Raw genomic sequence first — 26800 nt, 5'->3', positions numbered from 1 at the left:
TTAATTGACTGAGCACCTGACATTAGGCAGGTCCGCGTCCCCGTTAATTAGCAAAGAACCCGGGTATAGGTCCTCTGGTGACGAAGAGTTAAGGCACTTCTCGAATTAGTCTGGAGTGAAAGTTGCGGTTTTTCGGGAAGAATGCAGGCGCAGAATTTGTACGGTAATTAAGAGGCTATCACGGTGTGGGTTGCTTTGTTCACGGTGGCTCCTCGCGTTCTCGTATACAAGAAAGGCCAAAAGAAACGTTTCCTGTTTTAAAGCGCAGCTTTATATGGCTATTGTTTTGTTCATTTTACTCTGGTGTGCGCGACCCAGAATGCCTTGCGGCAAAAGAAAAAAAAAAGCGGCTCTACCTCTTGTTTTATGTACACTTCCACACAGGCACGTACCCCCCCCCCCCCCCCCCCCCCCGAAATTTTTTGGTCCCCTTCCCCGCGCCACCTCTCTTCTGCCCTTGCACACATTCTAAAGGGCAGCCATATGTATCCTGGGCTTGATAGCAATTTGAGGCGTTTTTTTTTTTTTTTCCGTAATGAGCCAAATCCACCTAAGGAGAACTTGAGGGGAAAAAAAAACGAGTTTGGAACCGTACCTAAATGCGATGCTGCCACAACTATTAAATGACATGTTTTACATGTCGGCTAGGGGAAAGCTATAGCGACAAGTAATTAAAAATTATGCGGATAATTTGAGCAATATTAGGATACGTTCGGATATGGCTCGTACTCAGTTGAAACAGGTGCGGCATTCTTATCAAAACTTTATTGCAATTGAGTTTCAAGAATGGCACGATAGAGTTTGAAGCAAAAAAAGGCAGTAAACACGCAACAGAGCTTCAAGAGCAGTAAAACTATACATGAAGAGCAGGTCAGTCCTCTTGGCAGCATTAGCAGCTCTTTTCGAATGGTCCCGTATGATACTTTTTTGGGCACGCCTGAAGACACGCATGAAGCTCTTCATTTTCTTGCCATAAATTTCCAAAACGCTTCACAAGAAGCCTGCTCATATCCTCTTCTTCACCGTAATGAAGTGGCTTGTACCCACAGAGAGGGGGGATTCGTCATGGCTTGTAAGCGGCAGCTAAATTGTTAGGTACGTAAGTGGGAAATATGGGAGTAATAACAATAATAATAACCAGATTTACTCCGTAAGGACGAGGGAGACGAGATAAAACGATAGTATCCCATCTCTCAGTTTCATTTCGTTCACTTTGGTTCACGTTATCGTGACGTGTGGCGGCAGATCATTCTCCGATCTCCTCATTGCCTTCTGAACTCATGATAAGCCAGCTCTCAAAAGCAAAAAAAAAACATGAAAGCACCCACAAAACAGCCCGAAGAGTCACCCCAAAAGCGAAATCCCGTTGGGCAAATGAATTTGGCTCAATTTGATCCGTGCCACAGTAGGGTCTGGCTCATTTTCCATACGAAGTAAGACCTGCGTACACGTTTGGAGGGCATTGTCTCAATTATTTTCTCGTCAAAATTTTTCTAGGAGAAAGTTGCCGGGATTTTCTTGGCAGTGCAGCTTTATCTGACTTAGTTTTGGTTTGTAGATTAGGTTCATTTAGAAAAAAAGACGTCACATTTGGTGGTCAACGTGGGATTAAAAAAAAAAAAACAGGCGAGGTTTGTTTGCTCCGTTTACACGCAAGACAGTACCGCTGTACACTGGCTTCGTGCTGTGCTGCCGGCCTGCCACTTGCCATGCCATTCTCTGCACCCCCTCCAACCTGTTCGTCTGCAATCGGTGCTTGGGTCCTCTCGGACAGCAGCAACTTATCGCTTGTTTCGCCAGGGTGGCGGTTTCAGCGGCTCGATTCGCATATGCTTGAAAAGGAAAAAAAAAACCTGTTTGCTTTTTTCAACAAATCCCTAGCGCGCCGTGGTGTCGGCGGATACTGTCGCCCATGCCTGGTGCTTGTGGCTCAGCTATTTCCTTCCCTGAGCCGAACTCACAGCGCGTTTTTCACTTGTTTTCGTGGAAATGCTACTTTTGCGTTTGTCGGTAAGAAGTCTGCTTGCCGCAGAGAAACACGCTGGGGTTTCTCTACGGAATGCCTTCCAACGTCCGGCTCACGCACGTGTGCAGCGTCCGCCGAACAAGCCAAGGCGACACCAAAGGCTTGGAGCCGGATGGCGACGAGCGGAGTGGCGCGAGGGTATGCTTTACCCCATCGCCCGGCGCCTCTAACGACTGCTTATGGAGAGTTACCGTGGGAGTACAAAAGCCCTGTTCCACAGTCGCCGCGTCCGTCTGGCCAAGAAGGATCGATCACGATTCACAAAGGAACGTTACCAAGCCTGACAACGGCAGCTGACAAAGTGAAGGCGTGCATCGCAGTTTTATGGCGGCAAGAGACACCGGCGGCATTTCTTCTGGCAACTAAAGCCAGTGAGAGCTGCATCATTGGTTGACAGCCATTTGCTGCTTAATGGCTGCTACGCACAACGGCGGGTTTACGAACCTCGAGCGGCATTTCTATGAACAGACCTCGAGAAGACCGGGCTTGAGCGGGGAAGGGCACGGAGTCACGGTGGCCAATGGTCAACATGAGAGAGACGGGTGTGCAGCGGGTGATTGGTGAAAATGAGGCCGGGGCGGACATATCGCCGGACACCAACCAGACTTTTGGCCGAGAGAAATTTCGGCTTCAACATTGGACTGTGAACTGTTTCTTTGTATCAGAGAGGTTATAAAACCCCGAGTACATAGGCTGAAAATACGAGGCGCATTAAACATAGCGTAGTCTCGCGATGTCGGAGTATCGTCAATGTGTCGGCGGATGGCAACGAACGAGTTTACTTCACCAACGGGCCGAACCAGAGGACGGAGGAGAAGCTCATTCCCGCCTTGCATCCTGAGTTGAGCCACGCTGCCACGCCGAGGAAGCGACAAGGCGCGCATCCCTGGAAATAACAAGCTTCTTTACAAAACATTCATAGGTAAGCGCTGACGCGCCGACGCTTGCCACCGTTTTTGTATCTGCATACTGCAGTCCAGTGCATCTCGATTTTCCGAGACCTGAATCGTTGGCGCTTTGAATGGCAGACCGTTAAACTATGAGGGTGTTTAGGGTAATAACACACGGAATTAGGCGTATGACATCTCCGATTTACCTAGCATTTTGTTTCCTTCCTTCATAACTAGTAGTCAGAGGTTTTTTTGGGAGAAAAATATGGAAGCAGAAGAGGTTTGCCATGGATAACTCTCGAGTGCACATGCGCTTCTGTTTCTGCCGACTTCGATTGCGTATAACGTGTGGGATGGTCCGGAAATATGCCTTAACATTAGTAGAGGGAATGTATAGTTACTGCGCAGTACGCGTATTTATTCCTGTAAATATTTTAGTTACTGCTGTTCTTTTTTTAATTTTGCAAATTTCGAGTAGGGATCTTTGACGTGCGCCGAAATTACGACACACGAGTGTTTTCGCTTTTCGCCTCCATAACAAAAGCGGATACATACACTTCATTTCATTTCTCTTTGCAGGTTTACCCGCCTTTATGGTAAACGCTGGGAGTTCATCATATTTGTACCAGCAACAGCAGGTACCCTCGCCCTCTTCCCAAATTTGCATAGAAACGTTACAACTTACCTTGGGATGCCCCCCCCCCCTCCAAAAAAAAAAATCCTGGGTACGTGCCTGCAAGTTTCACAACAAAAATTGTGTGACAACTGGCCGCTAAGGTGGTTCTATCATTACGCAGGGTTTCCTTTACTCGGCATAATTAGTTAATGCACAGTGAAGTTAAAAGCGTCTACTTCCAATACACGGGCATCCACGGGAGCAATACGGTTACAGAAAACGGCGGCTCTTGTTTAATCCGAGCTTTCGCAACAAATTTACATTATATGACAATTGGATGCTAAGATGGCCCTATAATTACAGTGAGTTTATTTTACTTGTCACATCAGTTCTTTCACAACACGTGAGTTCTTATCTTCGTTAAAAATTCTGCGTCATCTCAGTGTGTAGCTTGCTAAACTATAGCTTCGCATCACAGAGTGGAATAGCCAATCACCTCTTTTTGGTTTATAATTTCACCCAACTTAAAATAGCCGCACCAAAAATCCTCTGACCACGCACACACACGCAAAAAAAAAAAAATCGAAGTACCTGATAATTCACTCAGCAGGCCGCAACTTTCTTTTTTTTTTTTTTTTTTGTTACATCGTGGCCGAAATGCAATTAGTTTCTGCAGAGTCCCTCAATGCTCTGCTCTGGTTTCAACCATCTACAGCAGCTAAGAAAGCAAGAGTTGGGGAGCGGAGAAAAAGGGCACAGGGGGTGAGGCATGTAGGTTCCCCTTTCGCGCACGCCTGGCGACGCAGTTTGGACGGCGTCTTCTTTGATCTACAGCGGTGTCTGCGCCCTTCCAGGCACGACACTCCGCGAGTGGAGTCCGGCCGTGTCTGAAGTTGCGCACGCTCCCCGTTTCCTTTGTGTGGACCCCCGCGGTCTGAAGTGCCACGGACACAGGGGCGTCAACGCGTGAAACGTGTCTTGTGCGTGTGGCCGCTCCGTCTCCATTCACGAGCCCTCCTGACTGCTGACTCCCCTGTCTTTGTGCGTTCCCCTTTGCTTGTTGTCCCCTGTGAGGGTCAACCGTTTGCATCGTTGTTCGTTTTGAAGGCTGCGGCGCGCGCCGCTACACCCCCCCCCCCCCCCCCCCCCCTCTTTCCTGCCTTCAGTTCCGCCAAGGAGAGCGGGCTTGTTTATAATTTAGCATAGTGGTTCTCCGCTGAGGGGCAACCTTCTCCCCCTCCCCGCACGCGCCTGCGCAGTCGGATCCCTGTAGCGCTCCGTCGTAGCGTGAGCCTCCGGTAGCCGCTATGCTGAAGAGCCGAAGAGCTCGCAGAATGCACGCGCGTAGGGCTTTTGCCCCAGAGTCGAAGGACGCGGGTTCAGTCCCGGCCTCGTCTGCCCGTTTTTCTCAGGGAGGAAAAACGAAATCGCCCGTATGCCGAGATTAGGTACCTGCATGCACGCTAAAGAGGCCATGAATGCAAAGAAGTCAGTGTGTTCAATGTGTAAAGACTGCTGTGTCCCCGTAACAATGGCACCAATTTTATCCGAAACTTTTAATAAACGTATTAAAGAAACTTTCCGGCAACTTTTCTATGACGTCACGGGGTCTTGTTTGCGCGATTGGCGGCCGTGGAACTAGCCATTACTAGACACATATAGCTGGACGATTGCAGTGTGACCTCGAGTTATACGAGTTTGGGTTTGGGCTAGTTGGTAGCGGTAATCCATGACATCGTGTAGCGCCAAAAAATAAAAAAATTCCCCCGCATTTCCCCGAGGGGGAGAATGTGAAAGTGCGAATGCACGGTTGTCGGCCCGCTTGCGGCGCTTGCGCTCGGCCCCCGCAGCCCACCGCCTCGCCGCCTTCTCTTCCATCTCTTCCATCGGGTTTGTAGTATCACGTGTACACCACGCAGTTATCAAGCCGCTATAACGCCGCTGAGTCGCCAACGCACGCCGCTGACGACGTAGTTTGAATGCGCTAAAGATATAAGGCGCGTCACTAACTCTGATATCAGCGTCGCGGCCGTGGCTTGGTCGGTAGAGCGTCGCGCTGCGGCCGCAAAGTCCTCGGATCGAAACCTGGCGCCGGATGCTGTTTCTTTTTTAAACATAGAGGAGCACTGCGGACGCCACCGCCGCCGCCGGCGGTGGATGGTTTGGGGTCGCTTATAAAGTGCATTCGCACTTAAAAAAAAAAAAACGACAGAGGGAGGCGACGGGCACAAGCGCTTGTGCCCGTCGCCTCCCTGTGTCCTCTGTCGTTTTTTTTATTTTGGCGCTACACGAAGTCTCGAGTTATACGTTTAATCGCATCACTTGAATGCTAACGCGCAGCTGGCACACTCATAAAAATGTTTTATTGCAGTCCAATATGACAACACTCCGCCCGTAATATATGACGCTAAAATTGAAAGTTTCTCGACAGTTCTTGCATTCCTTTTTGGGGTTATAAAACGTCTTTCGTGGCTGGAATGAAGCTTACTGAGATATTGAAGCCTACCCAGTTCTTTCAAATTTGTTAAAGTTGCATTTTGTCTCCATGGCCCCTTTAAAGATACCCTTATTAAATAGCCCTACGCTACGGCGTGTGTTTTGGTATGAACTTTTGACGTGAGCTATTACATGACAGGAAAACTGGACAACAGAAAGACAAATACGCCGACTAACCGGAGCTTTATGTGAAAAGCAGCTGTCACGTAAGTTTTTTTTAAAGCTCTTTACCTTTATTTTTTAATAAAAAACGCCACTTCGAATTATCTCCCCAGATGTTAGCCTCGCAGTGTGCTTGGATTATCATAAAAAGGTGTTCCATAATTTTCTCCCCGAAGCGCGTACAGCGCGAAAAATTTAAAGGAGTAGTGACACGAAATTTGAAAGCTGAGACTACTATATATGCTTCCTTTTTGTTAGGAAATATCTCCCAGCAAGTTTCAACAGTAAGCGTCCAGTATAACATAATTTTCGCGGGGGGGTCGCGAAGTTGCCGCAGTTATTTTTGTAGCGTGAGCTACACTGGCCGAGGTTGAGCAGTTTCGCGTGGCTCCTGGAGAGCCGTGCTGCGCATGTGCGAGGAGCAGTGACGTCACACGGTGCGCCGGAGCTGCCAGCGCCGCGCCGGTCTGCGCATTGCAGAGGAGTGACGTCATAGCCGCGGCAGACGCACTGGTGCCGGCGCGTATGCCCAGCTGTGCGCTCCGTTGCGCAGTAGCCAAGACTGACTCTGCGCCGGAGCCGCTTGATAGCACCTCTCATTTTGTGTGCATGCGCGGAGGTATCAGTAAGGGGGGGGGGGGGGGTTATAGCCATGGAAATTTGCTAAGGATAACCAGCTGAACCAATTAGCTCACACTAGGTATACCCTGGCATAGCCGAGCTAAACCACTGCTATTTTTTTTTCTTGACGAAACTGTGAGCCCTGCCGGGGCAGGTGGGCGTTCACTCAACTGTGCCGTCTCGTTGAGCCTACCCTTTGGCTGTCCAGTTCCCCAAAGCTTTGGCCGGCTTGCTGGGCGGGGCGGATTTACCAGGTGGCATTGGTTGACTGCGGACTCCCCACTCAGGTTCTAAGCGCCTAAAGCCCGTTCTACATGATGCGAATTTACCTGCGAATTCATTGCGGTGGCGCTTTTCGTGTGGCAAAACGATCATGACCACAGCTGCAAAAATACGTCTTCGTCGCTGCGGTGTCACAGCTGTGACACCGCAGCTGCCACAGCTGTGAATTCACTGCGGTGTCGCACCTTGTAGAATGGGCTTCCTGTATAAATGTGCACTTTGTTGCCAGTGACACTTCAGTTGCCCTGATCAATATATGATCGTCTCAATTTTTAACGCGCAGCATTTTAGAGTCCGCTACTGGTGTTTGACGGTGTCCAGTGCCTCATAACCAAGTGAGCGAACAGGACTCTGAAGACAGAAGGAAAATGGAGGAGGAAAGGACTGCGAAAAAGTGAGGGGGAGGAAAGTATGCCGAGTTGGCAACACGCTATGAGAAAACCGAGAGAACAAGGAGGCCACCAAATATGAGCCCACATGTAGAGGAAAGTGGAGGTTGAAAGTATGGCAAAAATGTGAGGGGGAGGGCAGTATACCGAAGCCGCGCTACAGAAGCCCATCACACGATGCTCGCTGCCCGTACAGTCTTTGTCAAAATTTTCTAGGCCAAATTTAAGCTTTCCAGACCACGAGGCATGCAAAAAATAATGATAAAAAAAGACTGCAGAACGGAAGCACCCCTCGCGGATGGTGGCAACTGCAAATTTCAGTGGCCCATGCTAAACGACAACCAGCCCGAGCCTGTTCGAGATGCGCCCGCTCCAACCCAGCATTTATCAGTAGATGTTGCCAGCATGCTCCAAAGCCGCATGATCGCTTGCCCTAGACAAGCCCGACGCGCACTGTACATGCTAAATATACATATATACAGTGGCATAGCCACCAATATAGTTCGGAGGGTGTTATACGCCAACGAAAAAAAAAGTATAGAGACTGTCTCAGATGCTCAAACAATATCATTTTACTGCATGCTTACATTTCGGCAGGTGTTCCGACTGTCATGAATGTTGGGCCGGACCGCGTGCAGAGCAATGAGCCGGACTACTGTTCCTGAGCCAACTCACGCCTTATATTCACAAAGTAATCCAAATGGGCAGGTACGAAAGGGGGAAGACAATATTTACAAGACTGGGGAGGAAGTGGTCTACTACAGTCCACTGGGGCTGGCACGGTAGATGGAACGCAGACGCTCCGGTGACTTCTGTGAGTCGACGCGAGGTGGCAGCAGCACAAGACGTGTGCGCAGAGAAGCTTCAACCCGGCGTTGTGTTCCACGGCGGAGATTGTGGCGGTGCCGACGACTAGCGGCGGGAGGAAATAGCCTGGGCCCGAAACAAGGCCTCGCTGCCCGCGCTCCGTGTCACCAGCACACCGCTCACTCTTAGGACAGACCTCGGCTTCTCCTGGCGGCGTCCAGGGCTGTCGTTGGGCCTACACCACGACGGACGGAAACTGGAAGGAAGCGCCGGCGACAGACCTCGGGCCTGCACCGTGAGGGCGCCGTCCTGCTGTCGTCTTTCCCGACCGCTTCCGAGCTCCTTCCTCTTCTTTCTTCAATGCCGCTTTCTTTTGCGCAAACGTTACGCTACCGGTACCGGCGGATTGGCCACCAATCTGCACCGGCCCTTCACTACACCGACACCAAAACAACCCCCCTTGCTACGCCCATGCATATATATCTGCATGTTTTTGTGTGAAACAGAGGTTGGAAAGGCTTTTATTTTCCGAAATTTTTGTTTTGTAATTTATACAGGCCTGAATTACTGCCCCCCAACTCCCCAACTTTGGCCCACTGCACACGTACAAAAATCCACACAGTGCCTGTAGTGTAGTACACTTCCCAACACAACATGATGCATTCAAGAAAAATAAAGACATGATGCAGAAATGTAGATGATGTGCGTTTTTATTAGTTATGTACAGGAAAAAAAAAAGCACAGAGAAAACAATGCTTTCACTTGAGGCAAGTAGAAATAAATACAGCATCGGCGCAGCTGGCATTCCAAACCTTGCAAGTGCTGGCAAAAAAACAAACAAGAAAAGAAAAAGAAACAGCAGCACAGCGAATTTCAAGCTGATGATACACTTCCCCGAAGAACATCTTTCCACAAATGAAAATACCATGAAAAACTCGACATGGTGTAGTATTGTGTGTTCAAGTCGCACTCTGAGCTCCTAAGATATGTTAGGACGTTTCGTACAGGTGCCTCTGGAGTCGTATATATATTACAAGCAGTACACCAGATACTCGTATGCGCTATAAGTCAATAATCTATTTGTAGAAAAACAAACAACACAGTCACACGACAATGGTGAGCCCAGTCCCTTACTGTATGCACAAGACTTGCTTTACACAAACACTCTGCTGACTGACAACCCATTGAAATTTAGCAACGTGGTGCCTTCAGTTGTCACAGTTATCCGATCAGTATAGAATATCCAGGCATCCATACGAAAACAAGCGTAAAGGTGACTGTACTTTCGAACATGCACTAAATAGATTTCTCAGGGGAAACCTTTCGATCAGGTTTTTATACTACGGTGCCATCAACTGCCCCTTGTCCCAAATCAGCTCAGACGCAAGTTCAACACAGAACACCCATGCTTAGCTGCAATTGTACAAGCATGCTCAACACCGTCCAGCATAGACAAAGCACCGTGTCTCCCAAGGCGATATCCTGTTGAGTCTAAAATCATGCGAAAACCCTGTCACGTGCACTTTGTGCGGCAAGTTCGACTCAAGATCCAGAGAGCATCAATTAAATCAGAAACCTACACTATCAACCATGTTGCTACTTTGCTATCTTTCCGGCCCAGTGGCTCAGAACATGGCCAGTGCAACCGTCATCATCATCATCACAAAGTTTATACAGAGGGGCACTTGTTGTTCCCCACGGACTGCGCAATCTCAAAAAAAGACACTGCGGTGAAGGAAATGCACTTTGAGCTATGCCCTACAGAAAGTGGATCCTCTAGTTCGCATCTGAGAAATGTACACAACGACCTCGCCTTCTCTTTTGTTTTTGCAAGTAGTACTTGAAGAAGGGCAAGAAAAAGAAAAAAAAAAAAGGAGAGCTACCATCAGTCTAGGATAGATGAAATCGCACGGTTGTGCAGTACTACTTGCAACAACCGTGAATCTGTTCGCCTCCCCTTGCAAGTGCTGTACAGTTATTGGTGCAGCTTATCGCATCCAGTGACAGGTACTTGCTGACATTGCAAACTACTACGCACCCCTTATTGAGCGACAGTTGCGTGCAACAATGCTCGACGCACTGCCACCCCGTTTGCACAGAGGATTCGCTGAAAATCTCGTTGGGCACTTACTACAGCGATGTGTGCGACCTAACTACGATTCATCACTCTGTTAAGAAAAAAAAAAAAAAAAAAAACGCTGGAATACCACTCCTGTCAGAGTACTAGTACTACTACTCTCTCAGATTGTTCTGGGCACTTCGTACGTAACCTGCTCGCAAGACGAAACACACATGCATTACGGCCTACACGCAGTGCAGGAATATGAACTCTAAAAGCTAACTCCGAAAAAATCACCGGTGTTCAGTGTGGGTGGAAGAAACGTACTTACAACAGCTCTGAGATAACGTACCCTAACTTCATGCAAGTCGTGCGTGCATGCACACAGACACTCAGCGCACACTTTTTCGTTACAATGCACACACAGGCACACTCATGGAATACACAGATTGGACTGCACACACAGTTGAATAAAGCCTCGAGGTCCTTAAGACTGTTGCACCACCTCAGACCAACAGGTAGCTCAACCGGAAGAGTAATCAGTAGAGGTGATAAGCTGCACCCTTGCGGCACTCCACACTTGATAACGACGCAGAGATGTCACAAAACAACATCCAGGCAACAGCAGCCGATTACAACACTTAACTGAAAGACTTCAGCCTTTCACTATGGTAAAAAGTTGCTTCCGAAGTTGACGGAAATGTGCAGAACACGCGAAACCTCCTTTCCTTTCAAGCTGTGGATGGATAAACACTCTCACACGGAATGCCTGCCCAAATGAAGTTTGAAATGGGGATCGCGCCCAAGCACTCGAAAAACACAGGGCGACGCGGCGCGGCATCCGACAGCCACAATGTGGATGGATTATTGGCAAAAGCACCCGTGTAGATAAGCGGGATGATAACGTGCAGCGTAAAATGCCTGCAGAGTATTGCTTCCTTTGCTGGGCCCTTTTGATTGCAGTCATGGAGAGACGGAAATACTAGTAGCTACGGACGTGCAAGTTCTCACCTCACGAGAAAACAGGCGGGGTTCAAACCTAACGAGAAAACGAGAGAAAAAAACTGCACTATTTTGAAAGCCTTAAAACATGACACACGACAGTGATCTCGCACAGCTTGGCAGTGTACGGCTACCTTTCCTGCCTCAAAAAACAACCAACCATTAACATGCACACGAGAAATATTTCAAGTGGCGCCCTCTGTCTTTTGTGCGCTGCAGTCCAGACTGCACTGTTTTATCCAAAGAGGGGTACATGAATGTAAAGTTGCTGCAACACTGCTTGCAGAACCTTCATGTCACATTGCAAGCGTGGTACTACATCAACTTAACAAATGTAGGACTAAAAGGGTAATATAAAATAACCGAAACTCTGTTCAGTCCACCAAACTAAACGCAAGAGGGATACTTTAGAATCTGCAACACACATCGAGCTTTCAGACATACACATAGCAGCACTTGCCTCCCGCGGATGGTTGTGTTTTAGCTATCAAGAGACAGTCTCATGAATTTCAGGCCTAAACTCGAGAACGTGTTTCAAATTAATCTGAATGCGACAGGCATGCTTTCTCACTTGGTATTTTACAAAGATCACGCGTGAAACAGAATGCCTAAACAGGTTTTGCTAAGCAGTGATGTGTGATGCGATGTGAGGCACTGATTACAGCTGTGCGTCGTATTACAACACTAATCCAGAAAGTCCTAGACGCTAGTGAACTGAGTGAAGACGCAATGACTGCGCACTATGTGTAAGGCTATGAAGCACAGATATGAACAGTCGCAATAAAGAAGGTGCACATACAGACCAGCCTTTAGACGTGATGGACCTCATCAAACTCGACAGTAGTGCGACCAAAACATTTTAACATTTCAGAATTTCAACTTAATGCTGCCGCACACTCATTCTCACACAGTTTCATCCAGAAAACTTATTGTATTAAAGAATCGCACCCTTCATATATATATCTTAAATTATCTGAATCCATACTGTTCCTCTAAAGCTTGCTGCAGCTATGAAACATGTTATTGCGGATGCTTGACACGTGCATTAAGGATCCTGCCATGCAATGCCACCTAAGATGCTGTGTTCTATGAAAGCAGTCTGATGTATGTGATACACTCCAGCAGCCATGCATACGTGCAGAATTTATGCTGCAATGATCTGAAATAGAAACCAAGTGTTACGTGCACTTTTTTTTTTTTTACGTATATTACATGCGCTAATCACGCAATTGGATACAATGAGAACGCTATGCGGGTGACAGGAGCACGGTCTGAACTTATTTCTTTTGCTTGCGTTTTGTATTATGTGTTGCACACACCATACATGTTGTGCTGGAAATGTGTGCCCATCACATGCAAACATTAGGTAGGCACGCTTGCGATGAAAATGGACTGCACTAAAATGGGCAACATGGATGGCTTTCATGCGCAATTGCAGTGTTCGAACACACAGTTCACAATGTCGTCAGAATGGCAGGCTATGCGTAGTTTTTCTGTTTGTTTGTTTCGAGTCACCTCACAACAAACGTGCCTAAGGCCCCGCCCAGCAACGGTGATTGCCTTTCATGAAGTCAGACTGAGTGAAGTACGACGACATTCACATACACAGAAAGTAACAATTGCACGCACAAGGAACTTGAAAGATCGGAGTGTAGCCAAGCCTGAAAGTTGCCACAAACTGAATTTGGAGAATGAAACCAGCCATTCTAATAGGAGGCAACAGAGCTGCTATCACGGCACGATGGTCACTGTCCTTAATGAACTTCCTAAGCACCATTTACTTTCTTAGAACTGCAGGGAATAAAAGGCATTACACTCCTTTGGTGATGGATCTCTCCCAACCACCTTTGAGGCACAGCCTAGCTTCTTTTTCTCCTAGGGAACTCACAAAGCAGCACTTGAACCAATAAACAGAAAAACTCGTTTTTTTTTTTTCATGGCCTAGCGGAGTTAGTGCTAAAATTGGCAAAAGTTACAAACTAAAAATGTGCAAGCTAAAAGAACATTTTTGTAGAGTGGAAGAAGCATGTTTTGTTTTCTGGCATCCACCTGGGATAATTAATAAAAGGCAAGCTCCATTGGCGTGCTTAATAAGGTGACACTGGAAATTTGACGCCTGTGCTCACAGAGTGTTTGATAAGCGCGTGTTTCTCATTCTTGCTTGCCAAAGACACAGAGTAACACACTTGAAGCTGGGTGGTCTTTTCCAAAGACAAACGGTTGAATATCAGTGAACTGTCTGAATGGACGACTCCTCAATTTGTGCGCCCGGCACAATAACCCTCAAGGTGAAAGATTATGATGCTCCAACTTGAGCAGCGCTGAGCAAAACGAAACGTAGCATGATTGAAAATGACCCCGTCTTAGGATCTCGGGATGAACCTGACTGAAAGCTTCCAGTGGGTCGGGCAAGAATTAGCTATGAATGGCAGAACAGCGTTTTTCTTTTTACGAGACATGCTGGGGAAGTGTGCTTGTGTGGTAAGCGTAGCCAGAGGTTTTTGTCATGCTAAAATTCTGCTTGACATCTCTTTCGTTTGACCCTCACAAGAGCGAAGTAACGATAATCGTAGCTGCATACCTGCCAGCAGAACAGGGGGCCATTTTTGGGAGAAGAGAGCCCTAGGATTTCCCAAGCTGTTCCCCAGATCGACGCATAGCTGTCACCAGACCCCTCGGGCTATTTCTCAAGGAACTGCCCCTCACACGCAGACTACAGAATGAAAGGTTATGGCTTCCAACCACAATGTGTACACCTCTACAGCACGCCACAGTCCCCGACACGACAGCTCAGGACACACATGAGCAGTCGCGATTTCGACAGCGTCATCAGCACCAGGTGATGTGAATAGAAGCGGTGACGGCGTTTTCGCTTCCACTCGTTCTTGACAGGTCCTCCCGGACGGCCTTGCGCACTGGGGAAGGGGAACCCGCTGTCCCGATGGAGAAGTTACGACCGCGTGACCGTCTCAGACGACGGCCCACTGTAGCACGGCGCAGTCGCGCCCACCCAGGGAGATGAGCCGGTTGTCGTCCGGCAGGAAGTCGACCGCCGTCACGTGACTGCTGTGGCCGCCGTACATGTGGCTCAGGCACTGCGACAGTGTCAAGAGGTTCCGTCTCGTCAGTGAAAGAGAGAGCGTAGCTTTCCATTGTAGTCTCTTTCTTTTCTTTTGACAGTAAGAGACTAGGGAACGTGCAGGGTAATCGCACAAAGACAAAAGCACAAGCAGGCTGAATGCCAAACACTTAAGTACCGTATTTACCCGATTCTAACGCGCACTTTTTTTCCGAAAAAATAGGCCGAAAAATCGCATGCGCGTTAGAACCAGATACAAAACCGAAACTTCCGAAACAGCGGAAAATTCGTCCCACCCATCGCCATCTCGAGAAGGCGCCAAAGCTTTTAGCAACGATTTTTCGGACGCAGCAAGCCTAGGCGCCTAGGCTTTTCTATCGGAGTTCACACAAATCGTCAAATAGTTTCACTTGTGCGCTTGATAACAGCAATGGCAGCAGAGCTCCCACGCGTTCAAAAACAGCGGTTCGCTGAAGCGTGCACCTCTGGAGAAGCTCTCGGGATAGGCGTGCGAGGCGTGGGCCACGATCCCAGAGACCATGATTGAACGTTCGTTCAGAAATGTGGCATCGCGAACGCGCTTGAAGGCACCGAGGCCGAGATGTTGTTGTCACCGGAGAGCGACGAGGAGTGAGATGAGTGAGATTACTTCGGGAAATTAATCACCCGTTTCTCTCGCATTCGTTTGTCCGGGTCACAAAGTCCCGCGCGCGTTACAATCGGAGGTGCAAGTTTTTTATTTTTTTTTTGCCAATAAAATCGGGTGCGCGTTAGAATCGGGGGCGCGTTAGAATCGGGTAATTACGGTAATCTCTCATGAGATTATTCTGTGGCAGCACGAGGCAATGAAAACGCTGAGCCACAGAAACACACATATATTTGGAACACTAGTCAGGAGCTGACGGGCCAGCGGCAGCTATGCCTGCCCGAACGCTCAGAGTTCCTGGGAGCCGTTGGCTGCACGCACCACGGGGCTCGCTCAGCGAGCCTCAGAGTGGTTTTTCGTTGTCTTCGGCAGTTCTGCTACAGCCGAAGACGACGAAGAACCACTCTGAGGCTCGATGCTACAATATATAAGAGCCCTGTGCCTCCATGACGAATTCCAGAGGTGTGCGAACGTTTGAAAATTCGTGAATAGTGCCTGCCGTTTGATTCATAGCGCAGTTTTTCATTCAACATACAGAATTTTTTTTAAATACTTGAGATACAGGGATAGACGTTGACACTGTGGCACAACATGAACCATTTTTTCAGCTTAACTCTTTCGCTACCGCGCCTATCAAAATCGATCAATTTGATCGATACTTTTGGGAGTGCCTTTTCATAGCGTTCCAGGCGTTTCTCGAACAAGTAAACCTGTTTGGAGTTAGATCAAAAAATGGCCTTTCAAAATCAGTTTTGTTTCAATTTTTGCAACGGAAACGTGATTTTTGACATGCTTTTGAATCACCTGGGTGTGGAAAAGGGGTGTGGTCATCGCGCGTCACGGCTACCAACGAAGAATGCGTGCAACTCGTAATTACTCTGCAATAGCGCTTGTTTTTTGCTATCAGGGCGTGAATGGGGAACTAGCAAACGATTTTCAATCGTCAGGTTCACGCTCTGACAGTAATAATCCCAGAAATCCGCTGAAAATGTCACGCAGTGCCTGGTTGCAAAGCTACTTTATGATTTTAGGCAGTTTTATTGCCTTTGCGCACGTTGTTCTAAGTTCTGTGGTAGTTCTACTTACCCCAGGACCATTCGCAAACAGTTTACAACAGTTTCGGTTTCGTTTCTGCATCGCGAAATTCATATTTAGCGCTACTACGCAGTTACCCAACTTCAAGGCTACCTGCCATGGCGCGTGAAGCGTCCGCGACTGATCCTCGAGCAAAGAACGCCGCTCCTGATTTCCCCCCACCCTAACCCGATTTCTGCGATAAGAACTTCAGATGCAAGTCAAAAGGTCACACCCAGTCGCCAGATATCTGTTCCGCCGAGGGCAGCGCTTCAAACCGGCCTTACACTGCCAGCTGTTCGCCTTCCAGCTTCATTTCCATGTAAGGGTATATCCGGGTGTCTAATGTTGCTGCTTAGTTGAACTGTCTATTCAGACGGAGACTCCGATAAGTTTTTGTACTGTTTCATTTGAAAAATGTTAGGTGGCGCTGCATTAGAGGAGGCTCGTTGTGCTGATCTTTTTCATCGCGCAATTGCTACTCGGCCAAAAATCGCAGGGCACGATTCTAGCTCATGATACCTCATTTTTGCGAGCAAGGCTACAATTGCGAGTAAGAAGATGATAATAAAGCTCAGCTTTATGTTTTGAGAGATAACTGACCGTGAACGACAACAAACATCAGCCACGGAGTTCCGTTTTCAACTTCATGCATGTTTTTTTCCGCATCGCGGCTCGTCCCAAATATTGTGCTCGCTGTAAATGCAAAGTCAGCCATTGACAAGATGTTTTTACGTTATGTGGGGGCAAATTGGTGCCTCTGATAATGACAAACCGCCAGATTTATTCCAGGAAACCACCCGAAATTGCACATTTTGAATTGGAGGTTGGGCTTCACCGCATGACACGAGCACCGTGCATGCTGACATTTTTTTTTTATATCTGACAAACTGTTGTGCGCAAGTCAACATTTTTTCTAGGGCGTGTTTTTGAAATGTTTTCCTACAAAATGTATATTCTAATTTTTTTCTACTACCGGTGGTTTGATATACACAACTCCTTTTTTATCCCTTTTTTCGACAACCTGACAAAAATTTTGATTTTGATATTTTTTTTACAACTATGATATATAAAAACCTTTTAAAAACTGGTGTTATTGGAAAGGCCGTTAGATAATCTGCATTTTGTGTTCCTGCAATTAGTGCCTAACCAATTTTTTGGCAGGAAAAAAAAAAAGTTTTCTTGGACCCCTAAAATTGGTAAATTTTCCGGCGGCAGCGAAAGAGTTAATTGCATGCACAAATCCTTCTGTTAATTTTTCCACATGACACCACAGCCACTCAGGAAAGCCCAACCCGCAGAACCCATGCTTGGTACGTTACAGGGCTGTGCGAACATTTCGAACTAGAGAATATTGAAGTGAAATATCCTGCTTGGCTCCAAAATTTGAATGGCACTATCTGAACTCCAAACCTTTCTGAAGTGCTCCAAAGGTTAAAACCGCAAACAGACAAATATTTTTTTGCCGGCATGTACTGACAGAGCAAAAACTCGATGGTATGGTATGTCATCATCCTGTCACCCTTTGCCTTCCACCCTGTTGAATACATTTTGCATGTTAATTAAAAAAAAACATATTTTTGACTTCCCTGTCAAATTCAGGCACTCATCATTACATATAATGGTTTCAATGGCTACCGGTTTTTCTTGAAAACAGAAAACCCCACCATTTTTGTGATAGCTTTCACTGGTACGTTCCAGTTTGAGCAGGCTGCCAAAAGTTTCTCACTAGAGGGGGGGGCCTTCAAAAAAGGCTACTGACCATGTTGTCAAATTATTTTTTTTTAAGAATACCCCAGCTAACCTGAGTGGGGTTTCTCCTCTAACTGGCATATGCCGTATTCTTACAATAGAGCCTATCTAGCCTGAAACTCAGTTTTCCACAACCCCTTCAGTTACTCACACACAACTACAGCACTATGGGCATGACACAGCAAGCAGCTACAGCTGTTGGCACAGCCCCTTGGTAGCAGAGCCAATGGTCTTGAAAGTTATTTGCCAAAGTGTCTCTCAGCAGAACCCAAAATTTTACTTCTACGCCCAGGCGAATGCAACAAAAAAGTATAAACTGTAGTGCTTAGGTGTAGGTGCATGCAAAGGAGAAGACACCAGGAGTTTCAACATTGCAAAGTAACCAGAAGGCTAGAAGTTACAAAGGCCACCTGTGTTCAGCCAACAACATTGCATGCAAAAATTTGGCATGGGATTCATGTTTTTTTCCTCTTTTTCCACAAGGTAGCAGACAGGAAGGCAGATTGCATCAACGTGAGACTTTCCGAAGGCGCTTCTTTGAGAGCTACCTACTTTTGTATCTCTTTCTTAAACTGCAACATGTGTTGTGCCGCTATACCCTGAGCCCTGTACCTTCTTGCCATCTACACACGGTAGGCGGAGTTACAGCACACCCAACCAAAAAGAGTGGCCAAGGAAGGGTGCGTCCCGCTCACCTTGGGCTCGGAGGCGGGATAGGCGAAGAGGCGGACCTTGCCGAAGTCGTCCCCTGTGGCCAGCAGCCGGCACGAGTGGGAGCGTGCGCACGTGTTGATGTCCGTGCCGTCCGCATTCTCCGGCCAGATGCCTGCCACGAGAGAAGGAAGGGTGTGGATGCATCATTAAAGGGACTCTGCAACATTTTCGACAAACACTTTCACTCTTTCCTTCACACCTGGGAGCACTGCAAAAGCTAGTTATTGCCAGCACAGCGTAATTTGCTGGTCGCAAGCAGGTACGCCCTCCATTTCTACTTTGCTTTTGTGGCAAATTTTTTTAAAGTGGCTATTGAATCCGTTTATTGCCGACATTGAAATAAAGGCAGCCAATAGCTGCTACACTGCTGTAATGACGTAATTCGAGTGCTTGAAGAATGCCAAGACCGGGAAACGGAGAAAATTTTCTTGAACAAGTTTCAAAGTTATCTGATGGGCATAGAGCAGTAATTTTTGTCTGAGGTACTTTAATTGCGACCCCCCAATCTAAGTACTGGATGTGTTTCTTGACAATGTTTTGAAAGCATTTAGGATTTATAAAAAAGTTGAAGAAAGTGTTGCCGGGACCCTTTAATGGGTCAGAGCTTTGAGGCCATACGGCAGCAAGCACACAGAGAGTGGAGTTGGGAAGCTCTGAGAGCGAGTGGTGTGCTGGGAGCATTCAGCATTATAAACCAGGTGGGAATCTCTTACTTCAAGCTTTGCCACTCGAGGCAATCAGCTTTCAGGCTGCACATTGGCACCCAGAGTTTGTGTTCCCAGGACACACACACTAGTCCAATTGGCATTGACCTCTTTATGCAACAAGCTCCTAGCAAGTTATGCAAGGGTGAATGCTAAAAATTTGCCACAGTGCACCTCCATTTACGTCTTCGTCTGAAACAAATACCATGATGACGGTACTTATGCTACCCCTCACCTTGGAGAGGAAATGCCTAGGCTCTAACAAAAACATGCTCTCTAAAATCTACCATTGCTCATGAAACATTGAGCCAGAAGGTTTAGACCCCCTTGCAGCTCTGAAGATTTGTCGCTGGCACAAGGGACAATTTCCAGCTTAACACCATGCTATGACTGCCATCACTTTCACCTTTTTAATGTGGCCATGTTGGAGGGACGTGAGGGTTGCCTACAAAAAGGTTTATTTCTTGTGCGATTACACTCGGTGCGAAAGACTAGCTGTCTTGCCCACTTGGCTGCTTATACAACCAATTCATGCAGAGACATATATGTGCATCCCTCAAAGCAGCTTTTCTTTCTTCCTGTTCTCACCGAAGACGCTGAAGCCAATGGTGCAGGTCTGCGTGTGCCACTTGAGGTCCCGCGTGATGGACATGTTGGTCACCTGCCGGCACACCAGGGCGTTCCCTGCACACACATGAAGGGAGGGATGGGGGAAGGATGAGAGGAGGAAGGGCGGATGCTCGTGATCAAACACCTCACTAGGCAAGTCGGTACGCAGAGAAAAACCAGAATTACGCCAAGAATACGAGCACAATCAAGAGGGCAGCTTAGCATTCCGAGAGCCTACCTGGCGTCTGTCTCACTGCCCTTCTGTACTGGGCTTCTTTAGCTATACAGTTCAATAGTACCGTATTTACTCGCGTAATCCTCGCACTCGCGTAATCCTCGCACCCCTAATGTGAGCCACCAAAACTTGGATTTTTTGGTTCCTCGCATAATCCTCGCACCCCCAACTTTGCAGCGGTGAAAGTTGCCTGCTCGCGAAACCCGCATGGTGCACACGCTCTCCAATGCGCGCCCTCCCCCACCGCCTCTCCGTTCGGCGGAGAGCGCTGTGTATCCAAGGCCATCCAGGCGCCCTAACAACCTGCATGGCTACTCCCTAACAGGCGCCCTAACGCGCTACTCACACCGTCCTTGAGCCGGTTTCGCGTGCACGCAACTAGACGGTGTTCGCGCAGCCCACTGTCGTGTCGCCGTCGTGGTCCCGTCGTTGAGCGGCAGCAGTCAGTGAGTCACTCGCGTCAGTGGTGGATAGCTCGCTGCCATTCTGAGAACTTTTTGATCTCTTTGTTTTGTGCTTGGCGCCGCTTCGCCATGGGGAAGAACGCCAGCTACACTGCCGCTTTCAAATTGAAAGCGATAGAGTACACGATCGAACACGGCAACCGCGCCGCAGGCAGGCACTTCGGCGTCACCGACTTCAACGTGCGTTACTGTCGAGCTTCACAAGTAGGGCACGCACATGACGACGACGAGATAGGGCGCGCGCCAGAAAGCAAAGGCAGCAATTTCATGATTGCTGATCGACGGGATACTGTTTACGTTGTAAATTATAAAATAAAAAGAAATAGCTGCTGTTGGCAACACTGAGCTTACATATACAAAAAACGACCGCTACATTTAGCGGGATTGGCAGAAGGGAAATTGGCAACACTGTGCACCGTATTTTTTTCCCCCGCATAATTCTCGCACCCCTAACTTCGCATTGACTTTTCCGAAAAAAAAAAGTGCGAGGATTATGCAAGTAAATACGGTACTTCACCAAGACTGCAAGGCGTGGTGGGTAAACCCAGCCCATTTCAGCCCTGCTTCCCCTCCTCTCCCACCCCCATCCGTAAGTGGCAACTCACAGTAGAGGAGCTCGTAGTCGCCGGAACAGGAGCGGAAGTAGGTGCTGTCCACAGCCCAGTCCAGGTGGATCACAAAGCTCGAGTGGCCCTGGTGTAAAGCGGGGGAGGGCACGAAAGAGTAGTACACCCATTCATTAATGCGGGTTCCCCACTTGGCCAACAAAATGAAGGGACAAAGTGTTCTGGTTGCAGCAACAAAAGTGCTCTGACAGGACTCGTATCAACACCTCAACACGGCAGGGCAAGTCGTTTCAATGGGAACGCGTGAAAAGGAATACCATGCAATTAGTGCGAAGTGCGAAACACAAGAGCAGCCATGCACAGCTGAGATTGCAAATAAATCTTTCCATGCCAAAGTTTGGTGAGAGAAATCACCACAGTCTTTTCTTTTTTCCTCGATTGTTAGAACATAAAATATTTTAAATTTCACAATGTAGGTGATATGCTTGAGTATCGGGGGAAATACTGAAGTCGCATTTTTTAAATTTTCCAAGCTGGGATTCCTTTGGTTTTTGTATGGACAAGTATGCATTTTTGAAACAGCATTTATCACCAGGCAACAGGATACTGCGAGTACAATTATTTCTCCACTTGGAGAAGGTCTGTTTTTGTTTTGCTTTCTTTCTTTCTTTTTTTTTGTTAGACAAACATGCTTCTGCTACTGCAAGAATCCCTACTGCCCGTCACCATGTTTAAGGCCGATGAGCGATGCCCTCTTGTTGCCTCACGCAAATGTTCATAGCAGCCGTCCAACTTCTGTAGAAGCACCTTGCCTTTTACAAGAAAAAGTGGCTCCCACTGTGTGTTGCTCTTAGTTAAAGAGTACGGGCAAGCACAAGTCAATGCTCTGATTTTTCTTGCCCAAAAGGTGGGCAATAAACTTTTGTGAAACTTTTGTTTCTAAAAGCAGCCGGCAGAAACCTTATTGCATCTGATGTGGGCATAGGGCCAGAGTTTTTGCAGTTGAAGATGCTCAACTACTATTCCACAAGACAAAAAAGAAAGTTGCCTGCACTGTGCAAATTTTGATTTCCCAAGGCAGTAGCGAACAGGAAGAACTTGCAGGTACTCTGAGACTCATTGCGAATGGAACCTGGGAAGGGCCACCATTGCTTTCAGCCTCTAAACAATGCAGTGGCATATGTTTGCCCATACTCTTTAATTAATAGCGACACAGTGTGAGAGCCAGCCGTGAAGTTGGGTACGCAATTAGCTGCAAGAAAAGTAACGGTAACGTTGCGCACACCAAACTTTGCGTCATTTACCATGATGGTTACACAGCTTCATATTTTTTCAACGGGGCACTGTAGACTCCAAATTACGGACTCTGTTGTTTTCAGGTGGATAGTTTTCCAAAGCACTGAACAGAACTTGTCCTATCTTGAAATGGCTCTCACTGCATGCCTGACAAACCTGTGGTCAGAGGGTGCCAATTTAATGCAGCGCACAAGACCAGAAGGGAGAAGCAAGGAAAGAGAACTTGATGAAAAGAAAGAAGACTGCGAAAAAAATTAAAGCAGTTCGACTCAACGCGAAAATTGTCAAGTGTAGAGTCACCAGAGTCACCAGCGAGTCACCAGAGGGGCTGTGGCGCCCTCTATTGGGGAGTTTCAGTATCAGCCCGGCGTAGACACTGAAAGTAGTCAAGAGAGGGTGCCGCAGCCCCTGAAAATGCCTATAGACACTGGATTGAGTTTTCATCAATTTGGGCTAATTAATGCATTAATTCATTACTCTTTCCATACTTTATGTTACTGCGTACTCATTTGCAACCTAGCCAACGGCAGTGTCCGTGGCAACAGCACAGCACAGCACAAAGACCACCCGCAACACTTTGCATATGAGTAACCTGTGCCTCTGTGGCGCAATGGTATAGACATTAGCTTCATAATGCGAGGAACCCAGGTTCAATCCTGACCAGGGGAAGCGGTGACCTTTTCAAAGCCACTGTACGGGTGCATGATGCTGTAATAAGCGTTACTGTAATGATGGCTAGATACCGTGACCCTGGACGAGCTACAAGGACCAGAAAGATGAGAAAGATGGTGCAGTGGTGGCAGCCAGAGAAGGTTTAATGCGGAGGCATACCCATAGGGTGGTAGGGGGCCGTCGCGTTGCCTCCTGGTCCCGTGGAGGAGGAGCAGGGGGAGGAGGCTTCTAGGCTCCCACAATGCCCACAACAGGGGCAGTTACGCGATCGCGCAATTTCAGTGGAGGCGAGGGGGAGAGGAGGAAAGACCCGAAGGAAAGGGAAGAGCAGGAGAAGAGAAGAAGAACAGACGGAGGCTGGTGAGTGCACAGAACGAGCAGCATGGCACAACACGCAGCTGTCTTCCAGATAGGCAAGAGTGCACTCGGAACAGCAGGAAACAGTGCAGAGAGAGAAAGAGAGAGAGAGAGGCACTTTCAAACAAGGACTCAGCGCACGTGTTACCAGCCGCCACGCAGTGTGCTGAATTTGCTTTGCAGCCAAAGCCGCTAAGTTTCTTGAGGGTACCATAACAGGGAACGACATGCCGCAAAAGTCTCCAATGAGGACCTTAACTGCAATGAAAACAACACTTTGAACAAAGTTCCTCAATGTGCCATAAATGGGACGTTGAACGGCATTTTAAATGTAACAGGTGAAACCTTGAACGAGGTTCCCATAAATGTGCAATGTCAACCAACAAGATCTACCGTATTTATTCGAATCTAAGCCGATAGTTTTTTTGAAATACTGATATATCAAACTCCAGGGTCGGCTTGGATTTGAGGATTTTGAAATACGCGCCAATTTCCAAGTGAAGTGGTGCACAGCTAGCGCCACCCAGAAAAGAAAGTATTGTAGCCATTACTAGACGAGCCAGTAGCCATTAAGGGCCATAGGCCGCCATTTTGAATTGTGCAGATAGTGGCCTGCGTGCGGTGTGGCGTTTGGTTTTGACAGCGCAAAAAGAAGTGGTGCCATTATAGTGCCGCTTTTAAAAGAAAAGTTGTTTTAGCTGCGGAGTTGTCGTTGAACGTTCAAGCCGGGCGGGACTTCGGCGTGGATGAAAAAAATGTCCGTCGTTGGAGGACGCAACGGGAGAGGATATTTGCGTGCGCCGCAACGAGGTTGGCAATCACCGGACCACGAGAATGCCGTCACCATGAACTGAAGATGGCATTGGCCGACTTCGTTCAGACGCAGCGAGCAGCTGCCCTTCCAGTAACGACAGAAGTGCTCCAGGCAAAAGCAAGGGAGCTTTTAAGGGGTCGAGGCTTATCGCGGGCACACCTCAAAGCCAGTCGGGGCTGGCTACAGAAATTCATGAAGCACTTCGGCTTTAGCCTCTGTCGTCGAACCTCAATCGCCCAGAAGTTGCCCGGTGATTTTGAAGAGAAACTGATTGAGTTCCAGCACCGCATCTTCATGTTCAATAAACGTGTTTTCTTTTTGTGAACGCTGACCTCGCCTTTTTGTTCGGCCTACATTCGAGGTAAGTTTTTTTTTTTTTTTTCGCGCCTTCGGACTTTCGGGGGTCGGCTTAGAATCGGGGCCGGCCTAGATTCGAATAAATACGGTATCATACTTTCGATACATTTGTGTTGTGGCATTCCCTTAACCCCACACCCCAAAACTTCTTGCACTTTCTTAGCTGAAAGTTGGGCTCGAGCCTGGGCAAGGCCACATTCGTTTAATTCGGCTCTATTCAGCAGTTTCCAAGCTGTTACTTGCTGCATGTCTCTGTATTTCTTTCTGGACACAGGAGATTTCACATAGTTTTAAAAGCCCTGCGTGGCGGCATAACCTACTAGTGAGAGGTCTCTCAGATTCACCTTTCAGCACAATCAACTCCTTCACAATTTTGTAATTTTAGAATAATCCCCAAGTAGCAGCCATTTGAGTTGCCACAAAATGCAACTACCAGGACCTTGAAGGGCTTTGAAAAAGTGCCTCAGCAAGAAAGCCATAGCAGCGCATGCAGCAGCCAAAGTGTCAAAGCAGCACACATACACAGTCACAGGTGACACAAAATGACCGCCCTGACTTACTACCTTGGTCTGTCATGTAGCGGAACTACTGCACTTCAACTGCGGTCATTATTACAAGGTTCAAGAACAAGGTGAAAATATTTTCCTGCAACCATCACGTTACAGCCACTGTCTGCAGCCAATATCACAAGAGGTGCAATCATGATTACAGTCTAAGCTCAGTACAATGTATTTGTACTTACAGGAAAAGACCTGGTTAAACTGTGATTTCCATTAAATTAAACTAAGATTATTTTGGAGGAACAAAAAATGACAATTTATAAATGCATCAGGATATAATGTATATTGCTAAATTTTGTCTGTACTCCTCCTTTTTTAGCAAAATGTGAAGAGATGCTCATTGCTCCCCCCCTCCTCCAAAAGAAGGCAGGAGAAGCTCAGACGGTTTCAAAAGAGCTTTCACAGTACATTTCAGGTTTGCCTCATGCTTGTTCACTGAAATGCTGGTACTGTCAGCCACCAAGTCGGTAAATGTTAGTGGTCAAGAAAAACAAAAAGGAAGTAACAGATCTAGGTTTTGTGTTGCATACAAATAGAAAAAAAAAAGTGTATCAGCCATTCGTCAAAACATTGGTGTAGCACATTTCCTCTGATTTAATCTGCTGCAGAAAAATGAGGCTCATAAAACTTATTTTTTTAATAGCTTTTAAAACCTAAATGACAACACACTACGTACTTGACTGTTCGAACAATACTGAGCGGTGCAAAGAAGTGAGCACTGCACTTGGCTGCCACAGGATCTGAGTTTGCACTGTGAACACATCCCCCCTCCCCCGACTCACCGAGCAGCGGCTGATGCGGTTGTACTTGCGTCCTTCTTCGCTGACCTGGTACACATAGATGAAGCTGTCTCGCGAACCCAGGGCCAGCAGCTGGCCATCTGCAACAGCGCACCAGGGTTTGTAAGAACAGTATGGAAACAGTCATGTTCACTGCTTAATGCTGCCTGTGTCTCCAAGAGTATTCTCTCACAATCCGTGTGCAACGAGATGTTTAAGGTTATTCTATTTATCCTTTCAACCCCCTCCAGTAAAAAAAATTTACTGAGGGTTGGTGCAACAGAGAAATAAATGATCTACAACAGTTTCAAATGCCACAAAGACTGGGGAAACACACAAAGGAAGTTGCGGCGATTATCATGGAATGAAATGCAAATTACCGCTTCACTCTCTCACGCTGTAAACATACAGCTGTGAGCCTGCATGCAAGCCAGTAATGACCTACCCAGTTGTGCTTTTGGACAGCAGTCGTGTCTGCTAACCCTGGCGTTAAACAAAATGCAGCATCAAATGTGAGCTTCGTGCTAACTTCAAGCTCAAACTGCCCAGCTGTTTGGATAGCATTAGAGGTACTACTACAACCTGCATAATTTGCAGTAGCGACGAAACAGGAATATGTCATAGCGCGCTTTTGGAACCGTTTGCAAAGCACAACTTCCAAATCACATTTTCTTTCCTCAGCAAATGAATGTACTTTCTTTTATTATCAAGACTGGAGGAGAGTGAACTTATGTGATGCCCAAAAACACTCACAGACTTTGGTAAACAAAAA

General features: G+C 47.4%; 1 protein-coding gene across 7 annotated transcripts in view; it reads right to left on the bottom strand.

The window, feature by feature from the left end:
• Positions 1 to 14174: 14174 nt before the first annotated feature.
• The window catches only part of LOC144137612 (echinoderm microtubule-associated protein-like 2), a gene marked incomplete at its 5' end in the record, with an annotated part of 51710 nt that continues 39084 nt past the window's right edge, over positions 14175 to 26800 (bottom strand). For all 7 annotated transcript variants that reach the window (XM_077669550.1, XM_077669553.1, XM_077669551.1 and 4 more), the window contains 5 exon segments: positions 14175 to 14445; positions 18597 to 18727; positions 19908 to 20003; positions 21233 to 21320; positions 26032 to 26129. In XM_077669550.1, the coding sequence (XP_077525676.1) occupies positions 14320 to 14445; positions 18597 to 18727; positions 19908 to 20003; positions 21233 to 21320; positions 26032 to 26129 (539 nt within the window).

Source organism: Haemaphysalis longicornis, unplaced genomic scaffold (genome assembly GCF_048455015.1).
Source record: "Haemaphysalis longicornis isolate Haplotype H1 unplaced genomic scaffold, Haemaphysalis longicornis Haplotype H1 scaffold_423, whole genome shotgun sequence".
In the NCBI taxonomy this organism is placed as follows: Eukaryota; Metazoa; Arthropoda; class Arachnida; order Ixodida; family Ixodidae; genus Haemaphysalis; species Haemaphysalis longicornis.
Note: the sequence above shows the minus strand (reverse complement) of the source record. Positions and strands in the feature narration are given on the sequence as shown.